The 19,020-nt window shown below is 46.5% G+C and overlaps 1 protein-coding gene across 4 annotated transcripts in view; it reads right to left on the reverse strand.

Annotated features, from left to right (window-relative positions):
- The window catches only part of LOC137871938 (uncharacterized), a 63,582-nt gene that overhangs the window by 14,303 nt on the left and 30,259 nt on the right, over positions 1-19,020 (reverse strand). For all 4 annotated transcript variants that reach the window (XM_068710056.1, XM_068710059.1, XM_068710057.1 and 1 more), the window contains one exon: positions 610-728. In XM_068710056.1, the coding sequence (XP_068566157.1) occupies positions 610-728 (119 nt within the window). The remainder of the gene's footprint in view (positions 1-609; positions 729-19,020) is intronic.

Raw genomic sequence — 19,020 nt, forward strand, 5'->3', positions numbered from 1 at the left:
AAATCTCTGATTTGCTCTGATTAATGTTGACAGGCTTGGTGTGTTCTTCTCACTCTCTTCTGCTCACTTTCACACACGACTACATGCATCCAGACAGAGATGCACTCACGCACACACACACACACACACACACACACACACACACACACACACACACACACACACACACACACACACACACACACACACACACACACACACACACACACACACTTGACTGGCTGCTAAAGCCGCCAGCATGTGTGAGTCCCCACCTCCTTCATCAGCTCTGACACTGCCGCCTCACCCGTATGTCACGCAACACCACAGCTCTGCAAAGGAGGTCAGGGCAAAGGGCGAAGGGCACACACGCATGCACACACAAAAGAAAAGACCCCCCCCCCCCCCCCCCCCTCCCCAACTCACACCCACTCAGTCACACTCAGACACAAATGCTCTCCTGACTGATGCGAACGCAAGCTAGCGAGTATTTAATCGCGGGTACAACGGTTTGAAGGCAGCGTGGTGAAAAGTGATATCATTCAAATATACTTAGGACGCCATACGTACGCACACGTAATACTTCCTGTTCACAGAGTTACTCCACACATACAGACAACGGTTTCTTACTTCCAGGAGCAGGCTGCTTTCATTGACTGTGGTGGCCAGTGGAAGGCTCTCTTTCCTGGGTTCAGGGTTTGAGGATGCTGTGCTGATGCTCTGCTTCCTGGAGGGCTTCTCATGGTTTGCTGTGAAAAAGACAAAGAAAAGGGTCAGTTGGCTGGAACCAGGGGCATACTTATGTTGAAACAACAAAAGCTAAAAGCAAACCCGTTGGTTTAAGGAATGTAAAATGCTAATAAAGGTGTGTTAACTCAACAAAACCAGTCCTTCATTTCATTAACCTTATACATGCAGGGACATGTGCTCATATCTGCTGCGTTCAAGGTCTGGAAAATGAAATCAAGCACACGTCTAACTCTTGACTTTCCATGTCAACACAGGAAAAGTTGAGGACGATAACAACAACGATTGCAGTTTCTAAAGCTTCTAAATCCTCCAAAAAGCCCGTCTGATGCGGCAGCGATAAGACTTGGACCGGCACGCAGACATGTGGCCGACACATTAACTGCATCAGTCTCCTCTTGCACTGCGCGATCGCCAGGTATTAGTCTGTGCGGCGGGGCCGTCTAACGAGGCTAAACAGAGGATTTCATGACTTTACAGGATTCTTCTCACACGATACGGCCGCACGCACACGCAGAGGCTCACTGGCACACTGAGCGTGAGGCAGAGCGCGGCATTTAGTGCTTTTGGGACGTCTGGTGGATTTCAAAATGGACTGAAACAAGGCTGTGAGATGTTCTTTATTCGGTACAAAGCTCATCAAAAAAGTAGGAACATCTACTTAAGTTATAAAAATATCACAAGTGAGTCACGCTCCATCAATCGCTGTACGCATGCTCTCTCCGCTGCAGAGTGAAGGCCTACCTACTGCCATGCCAGAGTGTGTACACATGCAATTAGCCTACACGGCTGTGGCGTGCAGAAATGTCACATGTGCATCGGTGACGTGTGCGTTGCGTGTCGGAGGCATGTTTGCGTGTTTCTCTTATGGGCGTGCTGTCAGTGGGCATGTGGCTCACTCCAAGAGATCAGCCCTTCGCTCCGTCACTCATTGTAGCAGGCACAGATTAGTCACGCAACACACACACATACACACACACACACACACACACACACACACACACACACACACACACCCCATAGCCTCATTACAAAAAACTATCTAAGTATGTATGTATGTATCTTCCGATGCTTCGTACAGTCCCCACCCCCACCGAATAAGCCCATCACGGCTTCCATTCCTCCCCCTTTAACCTTCTACCGTCTCCTGTCCTCTGTCCATCCCTCCCCCATGAACCCCCTTCCTCCTCCTCCTTCTCCTCCTCCTCATCTCTCCACCCTTTCTTTGTTCAACTCGGCATCGCAGGCGATCGACAACCGATTTCGTGATGCTGAAAGAGTTCCCCTTCTCTTAATTCCACCCAGAAGCACGCAACGCTAATGCGCCCGTTTCTTCTTCCATCTATACATTTTGAATGGATTAACTTCTTTCATTCGTTCAATCATTCATTCCCTCCGGTTTCAACATGAGGTTTAATAAAGGCCGCAATGTGAATGCTGGAAATCAGTGAAGCGCTGATGACTGCATTGACAGTCGCTCAGTAAACTCATAAATGCCAGTAATAAGTAAGTAAGTATTTTGTCATCACCTCCTTCAGGTGCAAACACACACAAACAAACAGACTCAGACAGCCACACACACACACACACACACACACACACACACACACACACACCATTCTCTTCAATCATCGCAATATCATCCAACCGGTGGAAACTAGCAGAGGGAAATGGATCTAATAAGCCTCTTTATTTCCCTCCTTCAGCGCCTCATGTGTTTTTGTTTTCTCTCTTACGGCAGCTTTTGGAGAGGATGCAGCGTCAGGAAAGACAAACACGCGGGATGATTAATTAACGGCACAGGCACTTCCTCTGCGGACAATACGGGCTTTATTCACCGCCGCTCGTGTCTTCGGGTTTGCTTTTCTTTGCCTCCATTTTCTCCCCAGCATATGAAGGAAAACAGAGCGGGTAATGGCGAGGCGTTTACGTGCTCTGTGTGAGGACGGGTTGTCAAGTAAAAAGTGACAAGTAGCGGGATGTCGATGCTGCCAAGGGGCGAGGCTGAAAGTGTCTCGCTCCTCTAGTCGGCCCCGGTCTGTCTTTCCACTTCCACTGAGTACACAAAACGTTAAGACCACCCGCCAGACATCAAGCTACATTGAGATTCAATTTGCACAATTCGAGTCACGACTGTCTCGGAGGACACCTTCTATGATTTGTTGAAATGAAAAAATAATCAGATTTTAGGAACAGGGGCTGTGATAGAAAGAGATGCTGAAAGTGAGAACAGACTTGTAAAATGTGATGTGATTTAGACTGCTGCGTAGTGTGTGTATGTGTGAGTTTAGGACACAGTCCACATCAATCAGGTGCTTCTGCACCCTCTAGGGGGCGAGGGGAGTCTGGCCGTGGGGCAGCAAAGTCTCGGTTTGTTCTTCTGTATTCTCCTCTACAGTCACTTCCTCCCACACTGCCAATAACAGCCGACACAAAAAGAAATACGAAGAGGAAGCAGAGGAGAGAAAGAAGAGGGGGGGGTGTGGATGTCTCTGTGGACCCATAGTGTCACCGACATGCTCTTATTCTGGAGATAATGGAGGTCAAACACAAAGGAATGTCTCGCAAAATGACGAGAAATGCAGCGATGAATATTTCAATGCGGTGCTGTGCATTAGATTCATGGCATGACATCATGCTGGAGAGGGTCACACGACTCAAAGCGCTTCACAAATCCCGAGTACAAGAGCGGCGTGTGCGCTTTGAACTGAATGGTAGGCGATACGCCGGCTCACGCTGCCATCCAGAGCAATATGCAGCGAGGAGCAGGTAAGTGTTCATACATGGCTGCTCATAGACACAACACCAGCTGCCGCACGGCTTTAACCTGGGACCCACGAGCTGCATGCACGCCGCTCCAAACCCAGTCCAACAGGTGGCTACTGCTGCTTCTTTGGGTGTTCTTTAGACATTTCATCACTTTGTACTCAGCTTAATGCCAGTTTAGTTCATATGTAATAAGTAGTGGAGGACCGTCCTGAACATTCATTCGACAGCTATAGTTACTGTGATGTATCATATATAACATATGACGTTATAGACTAAACTCAGTGTGTAAAATACTTTAAATTATTGGTAGAATGCTCCTTAAACATTAATGCAGTCATCGCAGATGTGATATTTTCCCCACCACTGGTAAGATGTAATCTTAACTTATTTGTGTTTTTTCTCTGTCAGAGGGTTGATGTTTTGCTAATATATGAGTGAGGCCCCACCACATCCACTACCTATGTCTGCATGCCTCTCTCATCCGGGTGCCATCTCTTGGCAGCCGATACTCTGCTGTGGTTTTTGGCTCGTAAAAGAAGAGCTCCGGACCTGAACATGCGGAACGCTGTGCTGCACAGCAGTCCCTCCCCTTCCACAAGGCTTGCGTGAGTAGAGAGAACCGTGCGCGCGTGTGTGTGTGCGTGTGTGTGTGTGCGTTGAGGTCGGGTTGGCTTACAGCCACTTCCTTTGCCTATTCCCGCCCCCTTCCCTCAGCGCTCTTCTTCTCTCTCTCTCTCTCTCTCTCTCTCTCTCCGCAGGCACAGGAAATCCACAGCAGAGAGAGCACCAACACACACACACACACACACACACACACAGAGAGGGAGAGAGAGAGAAGTTGGCCGATCAAGGGCTGGTTGTCACGCGAGCGAGCCGTCTGTCAATCTCCCCCCCTCCTCCTGACAGGGGGCTGGCGGCCGGCCAAGGCCTTGCGTGCAAGCCGGCGAGCCACATTAGCCCATAAAGAATTTCATAATAGCAACAGCTGTTAAATATTGATGACTGCTGGCAAGCGCTCAATGGTGCTCCGCAAAAAGGTTAAGCCTGCGCTGTAATGGAAGCTAATACTTCATTATGCCACAGATCAGATGTCCGGATCTCGGCCTGTCCAAATCCAACCCTTACCATTTCAGCTTTTTGGTTTCTTGTTGTTTTGCATTGTGGCAAAGAGAAGAAAAGTGACAGAACGTTTTTGGCGCTTTCATATATTTCTGAAGATAAACAGCAGCTTTCTCCACAGTTCCACTTGATGGATAGAAACAGTATGCATTCACATTTCAATCACCCTTGATACCAGTATTCATTTTGGATTGAGGTCTCTAATCTTCCCCGATACTGTTTTGGATGACAGTGTTTTCCGCTGTGACATGTAAGATTACAGTTGGAGGGAGGGACTGCCAGGATTTAAAGCAGTTCCCTTTTGTTCACAAAACCACATTTACAAAACGGACTTTTCTCGTCGGCCCGTCGTGAATCACAAAAATGCATCTTTTAGGGGCGATCGTAACGCGAGGGAGAAATTTTTGAGAGTAGTGAGCACGTCTATCTCTGAGGAAGGAGGAAATCAATAAAAAATAGACATAAACAACAGCCTAGACGCTGAAGTCTAAGTCTAATCCTGACCGAGGATCACACAGATTGGAGGTTGGGATGCAAAACTCAATTGTTTCCACTTCTCTGTTTCGGTTGGCAAACAAACACTCGACTGTTGTACAGGAGTGATCCGTCTCCACGCACGAGCCCTCGGGCAGACTCGTATGGCAACTGTGTGTAGTGCTACTGTATGTGGCTTGTATACACGGGCGCATCATAAAAACTGGCGCCACACATGCTCCACACACACACACACTGCTTCTATAAATAGAGAACATGACTGATTGTGGCGCACATGTTTTATGTGAGCGTGGTGTTTGTCAGCGGAGAACTTTTTCTTTTCTTCTGATGAAGCCATTGAAAGAGCGGCACACGAATGTGTTGCCGGCTACAGTGCCGTCTAAACACTCCTAAATCTGCACCACAACATAAGGCCAACGTGGTACAATATTTATACAAACAATTAGAAAAACTAACAGGATGCAAATGGATGAAGGCCCGGGGAGAATGTGCCTCAGCGTGAAATTATGTGCTCTCCTCTCTCACACACACGCACGCACGCACGCACGCACACACACACACACACACACACACACACACACACACACACACACACACACACACACACACACACACACACACACACACACACACACACACACACACACACACAGGCTGCATTCAGGCATGTGTTGCGTGAGATGAGCCAGTTACGCAGGAAAGCTTTTAATTTGACTGTACCCAAATGAATGCAACAGTGTAGTTTTTAATTGAAGACAACAAGACGCTACAGTTTGCCTGCCGTTGCCAGGGATCCGGACCAAGCATCGGCCCCGGCCTTCAGTCTGCTCAGCGGGGGTGAACTCAGGATACGGACTCCCTCGTGAGTCACACACACACACACACATCGGAGCAGCAATCCGGCCCGGAGGTCGAATGACAACACACGTGCACAATCACATTTACAGTTCAAACAAGACAAACACAAGGGAGTCAGGGGGGGGGGACTCCATTGTTAGGCCTATTCTCCACTCTCCTGTGTGTCTATATTTATCACAAACTTCCTCTGATTGGCTCATTCAAACAGAGATAGAATTAACCTCTGTGTCCAGGCAACTATTGACGCGCTTTCTACCAAGCTAAAGCCCAAAGAGCATCGTTCTTCTTCTTCTTCTGGTCAGCCAGCTGTACAACTGATAGAAGGAACTGATGCATTTCTCAAGCAGAAAGGTGACAAAATGATGAAATCTCTGTGCCATGTGTGCACATCTGAGACACACACTGCATCATGTGTGTGCGTGTGTTTGGCGTGGTTACTCTATAAATAGCTTTTCTTGTGGATTCCTGTTTTGATGAGGATGGCTGTTGCTCTCTCAAGGAGCTGGCGGTTCATAAACTCTGCATTCAGGAACTCCACCTGGCCACAATAAAGCACAAGCCTTCTATTTCTGTGCTCGCACACAATCTCCATTTTCACGAGCGGCCTGAGATTCGAGGGCTGGACGTGAATGCGCAGCGCGTCTCTTCTCAAACTGTAACGTTTATGTGAACATTCGCTGCTTGCTGTCAAGCCCATCTTCCACATTTTGAGTTTAACTAGAGATGCATTTGAAAGGAAAACCTCTCGTGCTTCATGAACAAACAAGGAGCATGGAAACAGATGTGCCATGAGAGGTGAATTCAACATGCTTTTGAATTAGTTAAATATGATTGGAATTGAAGAGTGAGAAAGAGGAGGAGTGAAAGAGAGAAAAGGCATCAAGTAAAACAAAAAGTCTACTTCATCAAAATCTAGACTGGAACAAAGGTACTGCAGAGCATACACAATGTATAGAATAAACTACCATAAAGTGTTTATTATAAGCTCACTCATTCCACACTGAGTTCTTCATAAACGCACCAGTGCCTCTGCTAATTCATACGGAACAAGGGAATTCTTAACAACAACTCAGGGAATAATTATGAGTTCTCCAGCCCTGTACTTCAGTCTGCATTCCTGCATGAGAGGGGAGGAGGGCAAAAGAAAGACGGAGCGCAGAGCGAAGGTTTCAGTCTGCAGCTCTGCTGGTTCCTTGTGTTGCGTGCCAACTAGTGTCACTGGCATTATTCACAATAACAGGGAGAGAGAAGCGCCACCAGCCTTAGATTATCCCCTCGTATTCTCCTCCCCGCTGGCCAGTCCAAAGCAATCATCACTCGCTTTGCGGTCTTCAACAAGTCCTCTGAAGAACCACACCTTTCATTATTTCATTTTTGATCCTGTTAGCGTTTTTATTCTTTTTTGTTTTTAATCCATGCAGCCTCTCCATAACTAGAAGGTAATCTGTTAAAAAGATTATGGCGCTGTTTCGCCCCATTGAGGCAAATAATAATGGACAGATGGTCCCTCAGGCTGAATCCATATGGGCAGGGAAACTACGCTAATGCTGCTGCAGCACGCAATGCTAAACGAATGCTAACCACGGAGCACTTTTACGACATCAACAAGTTGTGCTCATTTGCTGGGCTTGAACTCAAGAGAGGCTTTGTTTTAGTGGAGGAAACGTGAGTACAAAGTGGCTGACATAATGCACTAATGAGGACAGTTGTACTGAGTTAAATACACGGACGGAAAGAAAAGAGTATAAAAGTTATTTTATGGCACTTTGCTGAAACTCTGCGGGAGCTAAATGTAGCTGTCCCTAGAAAAAAAAACATTGTCTTTTAAGCTTCGTGACAATACATTTTAACGACAACAATGAGATGTTAAATGCTTCATTTAGTCTGAGAGGAAGCAGAAGTTTCTCAACCCATGAAGCGACACGCAATCCTTCCGTGAAACAAATCAAAAACACACAATGTGACGATACGAGATTTCTCCTTCAACGGGAACAATAAGGTAAAAGATGTACATACTGACACACTGGATACTACAAGTGTGAACAGTGTGTCGCTTGCAGAGCCCTCACCAAAACGCCACACACACATGCGCCAACACACAGGAAGGAACCGATGTGTAATTAAATTGATGTGAGGTGGTTAATTAATGTGTGCAGGGGTCAAGTGATAGCCACGATGCCGACCATGCTTTATGCATGAAAGCCATTAACTGTCAGTATGTCGACACTATCAGAGGTGTTCAGTATCCGAGTGTGAGTGTGTGCGTGTGAGTGTGTGTGTGTGTGTGTGTGTGTGTGTGTGAGACCAGGGCCAATCTGTGAGGCAGGTAATCTAGATCAATAGCATAATGCAGTATTTAATGTCTCTCTCTCCACATACAAACAGTCGCATTTCACTTTAAGGTCGTCGCCTCACCAAAAGCTGATTTTTCAGTAATAAAAATAAAAATCCAAAGACAGTATTTTTGGTAGAGTTTCTGCCTGATTTGATCTTCCATCAGCTTCGCTTTAATGTGAGTGACCCGTCTCCTGCGTCTCTCACCGACAATATCACACAACAATTTGGCCTCCGACAGAGCTGATTCATTAAGCGACACGCTAACCCAACAGTAATCTGATTATCCTTCTCCTAACACCTCGTCCCTGGGTTGCAGGGTATTAGATCCGGGGCGGCAGGCAAACACCGGCCCAGAGGCATCTCAGCATCAACACATCACACACGATGACAATAGACAACAATGTGAGTACAGATTTATAACCACGTACAGCAAAAACATCCGTCATAAGTAGCGTTAATATCGTCTTTTAATACTCGTGTGTAAAAGTACCGAACAAGAGGACAAAGTGTCAGCTACTGGCAACATCAGCTTTCCAAAAAGTCAGACGTGCGCTCTGGGAGCAGTCTAGAAGAAGGCGAGGTGAGCACAGCGAGATGTCCTCGGTCAGGTCTGGACGTATCGTGACTGTCCACTTCACATCCTCCCATCTGTGCCCCTTGCATGTCACCACAACACTCTAATCTAAGCTTGTTTATACTAACAGCGTTTGCTCCGATCACTTCATTTGGCTCAGGGAGGGAGAGGACACATACCCCCCCCCGCGCTATCGCCCAGCAGGCGATATACTCGTGTTTGTGTGTGAGGGCAGGATACAGAGGGGGGCGGGGGGGGCATGATGTGGGAGTGATGGTGGGATCACGCAAGCTTGCTAAAAGAGGAAAAGTCAGAAGAGAGTCACGCATGGCGGGGCTTTGCTGTGGATGCCACTCAGTCGCCACTGTACTTCCTGGCATCTGGTGTTGGCGTGATGCTACGAGTGTATGTATGTATGTGTGTGTGTGTGTGTGTGTGTGTGTGTGTGTGTGTGTGTGTGTGTGTGTGTGTGTGTGTGTGTTGTGTTTAATTCCCAAACAACCGACGCGATTTTCTAGGGGTAAACAAACACCGACTTGTCTGCCCTCTCCAAACTCTGAATAGCTCTGAATAGGAAGACTATTTTTCTCACTTTGCACGCAGAGCTGCCGACTGAAGCCCCCCCCCCCACACACACACACACACACTTGAGGAAATATTCAACACGCTGCTCAACCTGTAAAACAGTTACTTCTGGAGGAGAAAACCCTGATGATGTCACAGTGATGACAAAAAGCCTGCATTCCATACTGGAGGAGTAGATTTGGACGGACGGGCCTATGTGAGAAAGGTCTCACAAAAAGATGCAATTCAACTGCATTATGGGAAATGTAGGACTCGGTGTTGTGAAGCTTGACGCACTGATTGACCCAATTGTGTCTTTAAATGTGTCTCTTCAGAGTGCCTGAGTTCCTGTAATCAGAATGGTTGGTGTGGTTTGGTGAGTCCTCATTTGTGTCAAAGGTGGTCCAGCCTTTTTTTCTTTTTGAGCTGATGACACATCTTTGTTTGTGTGTTTCACCCTGGAGATGATCTCATCAACATGTGTTTAAAGACGGGACTCTGCTTGTCACGGCAGCAAAGTCGGAAGCAGCGGTCAGTCCAATTTACATATATAACCTTCGGTTTTGGCCACTTTCATGGAAAATAAAGGTTCCTGCTTCTTCTAACGTCTGATTGCTGCAGGACACTCGATGTTAACTTTGCAGAAAGCTGCAGATGGTGAAGAGCAACACTGTGATGCCGAGGCGAGGCGAGGGATAAATGTGGAAAAAGTTTCAGGGGAAGATTCGCAGGCTAATTTGATTTATGTAAATAGTAGGTACCATCCAGTCATTTTGTAATTTGATTTGTTAGGATTTAGGTTACCGACAAAGACAGCTGCTTACAAAAAGCATGGATGAAATGCAAGATGAGATCATGTGCATCTGATATTTGTTTTCAAGCTGGAGATAGAAATGTAATCAAACAGGAACGCATGCATGTATCCGTCAACTCTTCAGAACCAGCAGCGGTTAGAGTCCTGATGTGACTAATGGAGGTTTTCTTCTGCAGGATATTCAGTTTAACAAGCGAGGGAATCTAAAAGGACCAGGTTCACAAAGGCTTTAGGCTGAACACCAGGGCCTAACGCGCGGCACACTTCTCAAACTACCCAGCGCAATTATCGGCTCCACGCTAATGAACCTCACATTACACCGTGTGTCAGTAAACCACCATTTGGGCCTAGCAGCATATAAACTTCCACTTGGGCTCTTGTATCGCCCTGCAGCTGAGACCTGTGGGCAACACCGCTGGACCCGGGCCCAGAGCCGCAGATCTGAGCCTCCAGCTCTGTTTCCATGCTGACACTTCATTTAAAGCGTCACTCTGCATCTAAGAAGGTCTCTTTCCCCTCAAGTGCCCTGACATTAAACTAGAATCGAGGCTGTTTCATATAACACCGTTTTACTTTAGTAGTGGAGAAGTATCTCTACGACTTGTGCACCTAACAAAGTGGCATCTGCTTCCAAACATCTACTCGGGTGTTTGTATTTGATCTCTTCCGATTCTCTGATGCTGCAATGACCAGATTAAAATCCTCAAAGTTTCATCTAATCACATCTAACTGCTGCGTTGTGTGAGACGTGAGGTGGCAGCTTTTACGTGACGGAGACACCTCAAACCAAACGCGTCTGAGGTAGAAGAGCAGAACATGTGTTCCTGGAGCTGCGCTGTGTTCCACTATGCAGGCCAGTCCTCCAGTACTTTCTGCTTGCAGCCGGAGTCTGATTTATGAGCGGGACCACAGAAATTCCTCCGCAATAGCTTCAGGATGTCTCCGGAATAACAGTAATATCTCTGATTTGGGAAAGTATGAGCAGCTCAAAAACACTGCTGTGTCACTGTGAGCGACTCACGCGAGGCGAGGCGTGCCTCTTCCCCTCTGTTGCATAAGGGCTTCTAAACTGTGGCTCGTGTTCTGTTGTTCTGCTCAACGGTTCTGTTGAGCAGAATCGCGGTGGGATGACATTCCAGCTGAATAAACAAAACCATGACCAGAAGTTGCATGATGTATCAATTTAAAAATTACACATTATTAATATATCATTTGAATTGATTCTAAAAGGATAAAAAGTAAGAGTGACTGATTCTTTATGTTGTTTCTTATGCAAAGAGTTGCTGATCCTGATCCACTTACAGTTAAGAATGCGCACACGCACACGCACACACACACACACACACACAAAAACACAAGGTAAAAACATGGAGACATATCCAATTTAGTCAGTGAGCGATGTGGTGTCTTGCTCAAGGACACTCCAACAGGACACACAGCTGCTGCTGGTTTTGGACCGTCCATTTGAGGGCCAGTCTCCCGTTACACACACTCTGCGTGCGCACACACACACACACACACACACACACACACACACACACACACACACACACACACACACACACACACACACACACACACACACAAAATAAACACAGCAAATACCCACATCCTCCTCACCCGACAACAGTGCTGCAACTGTTCCTCATGTGACAGAAGGGGGGTGAGCTGCTGAGCCGAGGGAGTGGCGAGGAATAGCGTGCGAAGACCTAATACGATGTTTCAACCCCAGATGGGTCACATCAGTAGCCCGCAATCAACCAATTTAACCCTGCCAAGTTTACACGCCGTACATGTCAGAAGGGACGGGACGGGGGAAAGAGAGAAACCTGTTTCTTCTCCCCCCCCCCCCCCCTTTATTGCCTGCCACAGCTTATAATTATTAATTACTGTGACTGTTTTTTCCGTTGTGGAGGAGAAGAGGAGAGGAGGGAAAAGGAGAGGAGACAAAGGAGAGGAAGAGAGAAGAGAAAAAAGGATGTTAAGGACAACAGGGACAGAAAAGTGGAACCCAGCGGTGTGAATGCAGAACATAACAGAGCTGGTTCCTGACACCAGGGCATTTCATGGAAACTCAGGTTAACTGCAGAGATGTTCAGGGTCATGGGACACCCTCAAGCTTTGTCTTCCCTCCCAATCCACATTTCAGTACAGCGGGAAGCGCTCTGCAAAAGCACCGCGATGAGCCGATTCATTTCCTCTCTGACACCACCGATTATAAACCAGCACCACAGAGCCATTCGGGGGCCGGCGGGACACCGTCGTCTCCGCCCAAAGAGGTCAGGACGAGCCGAGGGGACACCTGGAGAGCGACTTTACACGGGGAGCTCCTCTAACGCGTTCACAGCAGGGACGTTTAAATGAGGCTGATGATATCAATGTCTCTGGAGAAGTAAAGCTCCAGATGACACGAGTTTCAGCATTCTGCGCCAAATTATCAGCGGCAAATCACACACACAGTACCAGGCATACCCTTGTATAAGAGATAGCTATCTCTCACACACACACACACACACACACACACACACACACACACACACACACACACACACACACACACACACACACACACACACACACAGAGCTTTCCCATGGCAGTGTGTGGTCTTGTCATTCAGGCTTTGTTTCCACCGTGGCCTCTCATCTTTAAATAGCCTGCTATAATCTGTCCATTCTACTTTCAGACCAAATTTTTACAGAGCGCTGTGCAGTTTGGAATCAGAGCAGACAGTAAGATCTGAGCCCAGATCGGCTGCAGGGTTGTGCACACGATGACGGAGGCTTAACATCGGTGGAAAGGGAGCCAAGTGGTGTGAAAGTATATCGAAAAGGTTTCCACTGTTTCCTAAAAGATCAACAGCAATATAATGAAAGATCTCAAATGGACTGGTGTCAGCATGATGAAGGAATACCGCCTTCAGCTTCACACTTTAGCTTTGTGTGTTGTGGCTCAGAGCAGAATGCTTTCAATTGATGCTACTCACGCATAATGACTTGACTAACAGTCATCATCAACTTGTTTAAAGAAGGACACAGAGTTTGAACTTAAGGTGGCTCTATATGGTGTTCAAGCACCGATTCCCAGGCGACTGTCTCAAACGCTCACTAACAAAGAAGAGGTGGGAGGAAAAAAAAAGAATGGAATCCTTTTTGCACGTTAAAAAAAAAAAAAAAAAAAAAGGCAGAAAGAGAGGAAAAGATAAAGAGAGGCCGGGGTGGGAACTGTCATAAAATGAACAGAGAATGAGATTCAAAGTCTTTTTTCCCACCGGACAATAAAACATGAACAAGTACGTGTTAGGAGGATGGAGAAATGCTTCCCTGGCTCCGCTGTGCTGTGAAGGAGAGTCAGAGAGCGCTCCAGATGTGTCTCAAACATGCCTCGAGTTTCACTGTGATACTTAGTGGGTCTTAGTGAAGCGGACCCGGGGTTTTGTATTAAAGTCTGGCCCAACACCAGGGCCAGATGGTTAGCACATGAGAGATAGAGAGCAACAGCTTTGACCTTCACTGTACAGTTATCTTTAAGGTGGTTGCACACAGCACCCACCAAATGACTTCATAGTTTTGGTTTATTTAACACCATTCCTCTGCAGCAGCACCACTCTCTGGACTGATCCACCTGGAGTGCTTGGGGCCTCTTTGGAGGCTTTGAGTCCTCATCATTGCTGCATGTTTAAGAGTGATAATCACATGGACTTTGTGCTGTGCCTGCAGGCTTTGTCTTGCACTTTTTTTCGGGTTACCTGCAGGTGCGGATCCTGAAAAGGAAAAAGCTGGTGTTGTGTGTATTTGTTTGCTATATGATAGTGCCATTTAGGTACATGTATATTTGAGGAAGAAACGGTTATGACAAATGCAAAGGATATTATAACATCTGCCTCATTTCAACATTGAGGTGATAAGTCACGGCTGACATCACCTTTCCTTTCCTGTCACTTCCCCTTGCTCTACGGTCACCACTTCTCTATGCATTTATGCTAATCATGCCACAACGGAGAAATTGTCCTCCAATCACCAGCGGTGAATCACTGGGGAGATAAAGAAAGACAGCGGTGAGACCGTGTTGGTGCTATTTCTGGGGGAGAATGTTGACTAATCACTGCCGATTTTAAAAATCAAAATCAGTGTTTCCATCTTTAGAAAATGACAATCCATCGCAACCCAAATCACACCAGGCCTTCCTGATCATCTTTATTGCCATTTATGCATCATTGTACGTCATCTTGAATATAAACCAGAATAGATTTTATTTTACGTGGGTGTTATTGAAAACAATCTCATTTTAATACATCCTTAGACTTAAGATAGACGACACTAAACGCAGTTCAGACTTCATCTCTTTAGATTCATATTCTACTAATTGTTTCTCTGGTGTGTCAAACATTTGCTTCAAGGAGCTCGACAGTTAGATGGAAGCGCTGCTATAGCTAACATGCCACACCGGCTTTCTGCATCTCAAATTCATATTTTCTTGACTCGGAGCCAAACAAGCTGGTTGATATGCTGCCAACTGGAACATAAACTGTTATGCTTCTGGCTTCTTTCATGTAGTATTTGTTTTGGTTTTCTTATTACTCTACATATGAGCCGAGTGTACATTTTGAACCTGGCGTCATGAGCTCCAGTGTTTTCATGAAGAGCAGAATAAAAGAGCACAGGAGGAGGTGAAGCCCTGCGTCTGATTGGCCGGTTCAGGTGCAGATTTGTGCGAGCATTTCTGTGGACTGGCGGTCGTTGAGTGTGATCTCATCTGATCAGTGTCAGGTATGACAGCTCAGCATCCTGAAGGCGTTTGGGGGAAGCGTGTGCACGTGTGCAGCACGAGTGTCGCGTTCACGTGTGTGACTGCACAGCATCAGTGCTTTGTATCCAAGTGGTGTGTGTGTGTGTGTGTGTGTGTGTGTGTGTGTGTGTGTGTGTGTGTGTGCGCATGAAAACCATTTTTATGAGTGATTCCACCTGATCAGTGTTAACTATGTCAGCTCTATATCCTAAAGGTGTGTGTGTGTGTGTGTGTGTGTGTGGGAGGGAGAGAGCTGGGATTCCCTAAAGCGTGTTTAGTAAATCCTCAACCGGCACGATTCCCAGGCATCGCGTGCAGCAGGGTGGGACTCCCGAGCTAAACCACGCCTCTGCACACATACATACACACACGTACACACTCTCTCTCACACACTCACACTCACACACACACACACACACACACACACACACACACACACACACACACACACACACACACAGTAGACAACAGCTCCTAGCTGAGGCCAGTGTAATGTTAGGTGCAGGGCTTAAGCTGGTGTCGTGGGAGGGTTAATGGATTTCAACCATTTATTCACCTGTCATCCCCATTAAATCCATAGCTGGTCCTTCCGTGACCAAATGAGACCTCTTATCTCCATAACAACCCTCATCTGGTTAACCTCAACCCCGCTTGCTCTCCACGGTGTGTGTGTGTGTGTATGTCAGTGGAAATGCACATCCCCTGTATGCTCGCGGCAGCACTAGTGGAAACACAGAATGATACTTATCTCATGTAAATAGGAAAGCGATGATCCAACGTACCTTCAGATTAACCCTCGGCGTGTCCGTGCTCTTTGCCACGGCTGCCACACCTTGAGACATGTGCGGTTTTGAAGTTAAAGAGCAGGTTTGTCCGATGGGTCTCACGTGTCGATGAGGTTTCGGTCTCACTGTGGGTGGTCAGTGCACAGTAGATCAGAGCGCTGATTGCTGCTGACTGGTTGTGTGTGCGTGTGTCGTGGTGGTGGATGCGTTCGAGGGAGAGCGCAGCTTATTATGGTCGACTGGGCCCAAAACATGTCTTTGTTGAGAAGTGGTTGGCTCTCCACCGCCAAACTATTTTCAGTGAAACGCTTTTCATTTTGAACATTATTGTAATTATACTGTAAAAGTGCAGAGAAACAAAGTCTGCCTGCTCCTTGGATTGCTGAAATATTTACAGGTGATTTGGAGAGTGTTCAGATTTGAATCCCAGTAAGAGTGTTTTTGGTGGGAGTGGTCCTGTGCGTGGGTGGACTATTTGGCATCAAGGTGACCTATACTGTGTAGAAGAACCATCTTTCAACAGGGGGACAATGAAACCCTACAAGCTCCAGCTTTACTGGGCGAGACGTCTGATCAGCAGCTCGTTGTGCTTTTGGCACAAAGAATACAGTCGCTCACAAATGTTGCTTTGCTCATTGGAGTCAGGCAAGTCTCAAGCACAAGCACACTCCCAAATCTAGAAGATCCCAACTACACAAATGCACCACTTGCTGGTCTTCGCCTCAGGTTGTAAATCTCGACGAACATGGCAGCTGTTCTGGAAACAAGCCTTTAAATGTCAACATATTTCTTGTCATGTCTGAAATACTGTGGTTGAGCATTTCTTTTTTTGGGATGGGTCACTCGGACCAACTGATGACAGTCCCCTGAGAAACATTATGACTGATCTCTGGTGTATAACACCTGAACAAGAGCTCCAGATCAGCGACCTGGCATTTATACTGATTCCAATTCAGGCCCGATGTCAATTTATCATGTGAAAACCTTCAGAATAAAAGCCCTTCTGTTGTGCAGTAGCTGTGTTACAAACCAGAGAGCTTGTAATCTGGCGACCTGTACCCTTAAAATGTGGATGTATAACGTGGTGGACATACTCCCTTATCTGTTCAACTACACAGTAACAGGAAGAAGTCTCTGGACAGATTGACTACCTCATGTAGAAGCTTGTTTTGCTCTGCAGTTCACAGTCAGTGAACTGCTGAAGTGGAACATCTCAGAGATGTTTAGTTGATCGCTTTGACTGATTCGGTAACCAGTAAGTGTCGAAGAACTCCCGCTTGGAAATGAACTCTATTAAGGAAAAATAAATGATGCTGTTTACAGCTCGCAACCAGCCTCTTTTCAGTGTGTGCACACAAGTGTACAGCGCATACGGGCTAATGCGTGTCCATGTGTGCAGCCTTGATGCGTAAACCTGACACCATTACAACATGTGATGCACACCACCTGTGCAAACAGCACTACAAAGACTTCCCTGTTTTCATGGACTGGCCCTTTAATTGGCCTTTAATTGGGCCAGAGCCTCGCACAGTTAGGACAGTGAGACAGAACCAGACAGCTGTGGAACGAACAGGAGCAGAGGACGGGAGATTAACTACGGCTGGAAAATGACTTTTCCCGACATCAACCGGTCGGTAATCTGTTATTTTCAATGGTGTGATCAGCAGCTCTGACAACGGCGCGCATTATGACGCAGGATCTTTTATTAATAAAGGATATTTACATGAAGATAAATAAGGTTAAGCTGTTAGGTAAGGTGGCTGTCAGCACACACACACACACACACACACACACACACACACACACACACACACACACACACACACCTCTATAGCCCAAAAATACTTGGTGATTTACAAACCACATCTGAGGAGTTATGCAATGTTCAAACATGTGGCCAGTTCTGAAAAAACAAACCATGGCACGCAACGGCAGCGAGGTCATTTTCTACACTGGAGAGTCTTACTCTGTGCTCTCTCTCCTCTCTCTGAGGCTCTCTCAACCCCTCTCCCTTACTCCCAAAGGAGCACTTGTGAAGCTAACAGGGAAAGCGGTCAGACATTATTAGCTCAGCAACATGCCACTGAGTCTTTCCTGACATAGGTTGAAGCCCTTAAATAGACTTCACACTGCAGCAGGGACACGCAATGTCTTCTACCGTCAGAGCCGTCGATCCTGAAGCGGGTCGGGATGAACTGGAACCGAGAATGACAACGTAACAAAACAAAATGACGGGGTGATGATCCGAGACGAGTCAACTAAAGCGTGTACTTGACGCTTGATAAGAAACATGTGACGGCTTCTTTGAGGTACCGCGTGATCTGTAATTTTCATGTAACCGTTACCACGCCGGAGTGGCAGGAAGCCAGACAGAAGGTTGACTTGCACATTTTATAACCTCCCCATCATCAACCGATGGGACTTCAGACAGAGACAACAATGTCTTTGTCCAAAGTCATCTTTAGACATGCACAAATCCCCCCCCCCCAAATATTATTTACCAATAACGTGCCAAAATACATCATATTTAAGCACCTGTACTGTTTACTGTTAAGTACGGTTAAAAACCCGGAACAAAGAGCTGTTTATAGTGAAAATGTGTTTCCATGATTTGATTACACTAATCTTAGGAATCCAGTACCGTGATGTAGTTCAGGTTTTATAGGTCTTACTTCTTGAATGTGGCCGGAATGACGACACTAAAATACCCAGAAGACGGTAACTAGAAGAATAAGGTGTGAAGTTTGGTTCTGGGATGGGATGATTCAGAGTGAAATAAATACGTATCGAGTAAAGTGTAAAACTCACTGAATGGAGGTCATATGGAAACACTTTGAAATGTCTATAAAGTACAGGAAGAACAAAAACTGGAGCAGATACGAACATATTGGAGATGAAAGAAGTGTGAAGACACTGTGAAAAGCCAAGATTCCTCCTCTTGTGTGCCATATCGTGATTCAACAGGTGATCGGATCTTCTTTCTACAAGAAGACTCAGCAGTTGTAAATCAACTGAAGGCAGCGCGTGTGGATCCGCTGTTCTTTGTTCGTTTATGTGTGTATTGCACATGTCTGTTGATGTAGGCAGCATCCTGTGAAGAAGCGGAGGGAAATCATGCCATTGTGTTGGTGTATGTCGACACCTCCTTCCTACTACCCCCCCGCCTCACCAGCCCTTCGACTGAAACAGACGC

The sequence above is a fragment of the Cebidichthys violaceus genome, unplaced genomic scaffold, assembly GCF_023349555.1.
Source record: "Cebidichthys violaceus isolate CVI_PGR_0920_01 unplaced genomic scaffold, fCebVio1.0.p SCAF_15, whole genome shotgun sequence".
Classification (NCBI taxonomy): Eukaryota; Metazoa; Chordata; class Actinopteri; order Perciformes; family Stichaeidae; genus Cebidichthys; species Cebidichthys violaceus.